The sequence below is a fragment of the Nelusetta ayraudi genome, unplaced genomic scaffold, assembly GCF_046127955.1.
Source record: "Nelusetta ayraudi isolate G7.1 ecotype Tasmania unplaced genomic scaffold, CSIRO-AGI_Nayr_v1 ptg000008l, whole genome shotgun sequence".
NCBI lineage: Eukaryota > Metazoa > Chordata > Actinopteri > Tetraodontiformes > Monacanthidae > Nelusetta > Nelusetta ayraudi.
Genome location: NW_027466058.1, coordinates 5,827,730 through 5,830,000, shown reverse-complemented (window position 1 = coordinate 5,830,000; position 2,271 = coordinate 5,827,730). Strand labels below are relative to the sequence as shown.

Below are 2,271 nucleotides of genomic sequence, written 5' to 3'. Positions count from 1 at the left end.
AAGCCTTTAGTTAATGTTCGTTAAATACTCAATTTAAAATTTGATAGTCACTTGAATATGTTTTTTGGTGTTTTTTTTTAAGTAATAAAACTTTGCTCGGCAAATTTTACGACCTGCGCCATGATATACGTACTTCCGCCCCAACTTCCGTAGCAGCGTGCTAGCTGCTCAGCATGCTGTGTGTGTGAGAGAGAACTTTCAAGCAACATGAGCGCCAGGACGAGCGCGGCGATTGCGGCCGGTGTTTGCGGCGGTTTATTCGTCGCATATTGTATTTATTTCGACAAGAAACGACGCAGCGATCCAGCATTTAAGGAGAAGTTACGAGAACGTAAGTTTGTGAGTTATGATCGTCAGGTCTTTTCAGTTAAATTCACGTGATTGTGACTTCGATGCGTGTATACAACTACCACGTCGTTGTTGAATTTGTTATCAAGTGTCTGGAAAATACAACCTGTAACTATCTGTACTGTAACTCGGAGGCGAATAACCGCTTTATTTTATCCAGTATTGAAGTAGGAAATATTGTGAAGCTAATGCTAAGGCAGCTAGCCACGTGTTGGAAGTTGCTCTCAGGAGCAAACGAGCGACACAGACTGAATAAACTATTTTATCTCGCAGGCAGAAGAAAGAAACATGCTTCCGTGAAAAAGGTTTCCCAGACCAAGGTAGGACAAATTCTGAAAAATTGATTACAGGAGTGTAAGCATGTGCAACTTTTAACACGTGTTCCTTTTTTATTAAACGGTCAAGCTACCCAACCTTCAGGACCCTGAGGCTGTTCAGAAGTTCTTTCTCGACGAAATCCAGCTGGGCGAGGAGTGCCTCGCCAAAGGTTTGTAGTTAGTTCTGTATATATACATATATGTATATGTATTTTTTTTTTTATTATTTTTTTAAAGCAATGTTTTCTTGGAAAATATATAATTAAAATTTTATATTCTCTCTTTCCTAAATTCAGGTGACTTTGACCAAGGTTCCAACCACCTGACCAACGCCATTGCGGTGTGCGGTCAGCCCCAGCAGCTGCTGCAAGTACTGCAGCAGACGCTGCCCGCACCAGTCTTCCAAATGCTTCTCTACAAACTGCCCACCGTCAGCCAGGTGAGGAGGTCTCTCACCTCCATCTTTCTATGCTTTAAGTGCCAGCATCCTTAGTAAACCCCCCAGTTGCATTGTGTGGTCTCTGGGACAAGAAAGGGTGCCAGATCAATCTTAGAATCATCCAAAGCTGAGAGTCATGCGTCAGTTGCTCTAAGCTATTTCACCTCTAAGACAAAACATGGATATTTAAGCAATATGACTCTTAAAGCTGTTCTGTTATAATGAATATCATTATTATAAGTCTTGCATTTGATATGTTTCTGCGTCTGACTTTTTTCTGTCTCCCACTGCTTTTCAGCGGATCATCAACTCTCAGTCTCTGTCGGAAGATGAAATCGAATGAATGCTTGTGAGCTGGAAATCTTAATTCATTAAGGGATTTCAAACTTTCAACTCTGGTGTGTGTGTGTAAGTATGAGAGAGATGAGTCTTGTGTGCTAGACGGCCCACTGTGAAGACACAATCGGAAGGACCTAAAAACTGTGAAGCACATTCCACCTTACTTTGTTTCTACCTGTTCACCTCGGGTGTTTTTTTTCTTTTATTTGTACTTGGTGTATTTATTTCTGCAAACGTTGACTGTTACGTGTTCAGTGGGGTTGCACGGGAATGTGGGCACTGGATGAAAATAAGGGTGTGATTTATGTTTCTGTACTGGTGATGTGACTGTCAAGTGCCTACCCAAACACTTATTTTCCACATATCTGTGATGCTGCTCACTACATTTATATTTATACATGTACGTGCATTATGTCTTGTATTTTTTGTGTAAAGTCCTAAAATAAATCTTAAGACGCAATCTTTGCTTTCCTATTCACCAGAAGATGGCAGTAGCGATGCACTGGAGAATTTCTAGCCTGTGCCGACTGTGGTGGCGAAGCAGCGACTGCAGTCTGTACAGTATGAATTGCTTTGAGTGTAACAAATGCATGAATGGAACGGAGATTGGATGTATTTTATATTAGCCAAGAAAGTGAAAAAAAAAGATGTCAACATGAGTGTGTGGAACATAGGCTGCTTCACTAAAACTATTCTTAGAGATTTCATGCTCTTCTTTAGGTCCTAGACCAAGCACATTTCTCCATTTTGCCTTCATAAGGCTGAATTTGAGCACTTTGAATCCTAACAAGCGCTTTTCAACAACACAAGCTTATTAAGACATCTGGC

The 2,271-nt window shown here is 40.9% G+C and overlaps 1 protein-coding gene and 1 non-coding gene across 2 annotated transcripts; both read left to right on the top strand.

Moving 5' to 3' along the window:
• The first annotated feature begins 103 nt into the window (after positions 1-103).
• tomm20a (translocase of outer mitochondrial membrane 20) lies at positions 104-2,011 on the top strand. Its single transcript, XM_076018962.1, has 5 exons — positions 104-331; positions 622-668; positions 754-835; positions 962-1,104; positions 1,403-2,011. The coding sequence occupies exons 1-5, from the start codon at positions 208-210 to the stop codon at positions 1,445-1,447; spliced, it is 441 nt and encodes a 146-aa protein (XP_075875077.1). The 5' UTR covers positions 104-207; the 3' UTR covers positions 1,448-2,011.
• Positions 1,147-1,281, top strand: LOC142883845 (small nucleolar RNA SNORA14). The gene has a single exon (XR_012926086.1). It is a non-coding gene; the product is annotated as a small nucleolar RNA SNORA14 (small nucleolar RNA).
• Positions 2,012-2,271: the final 260 nt, after the last annotated feature.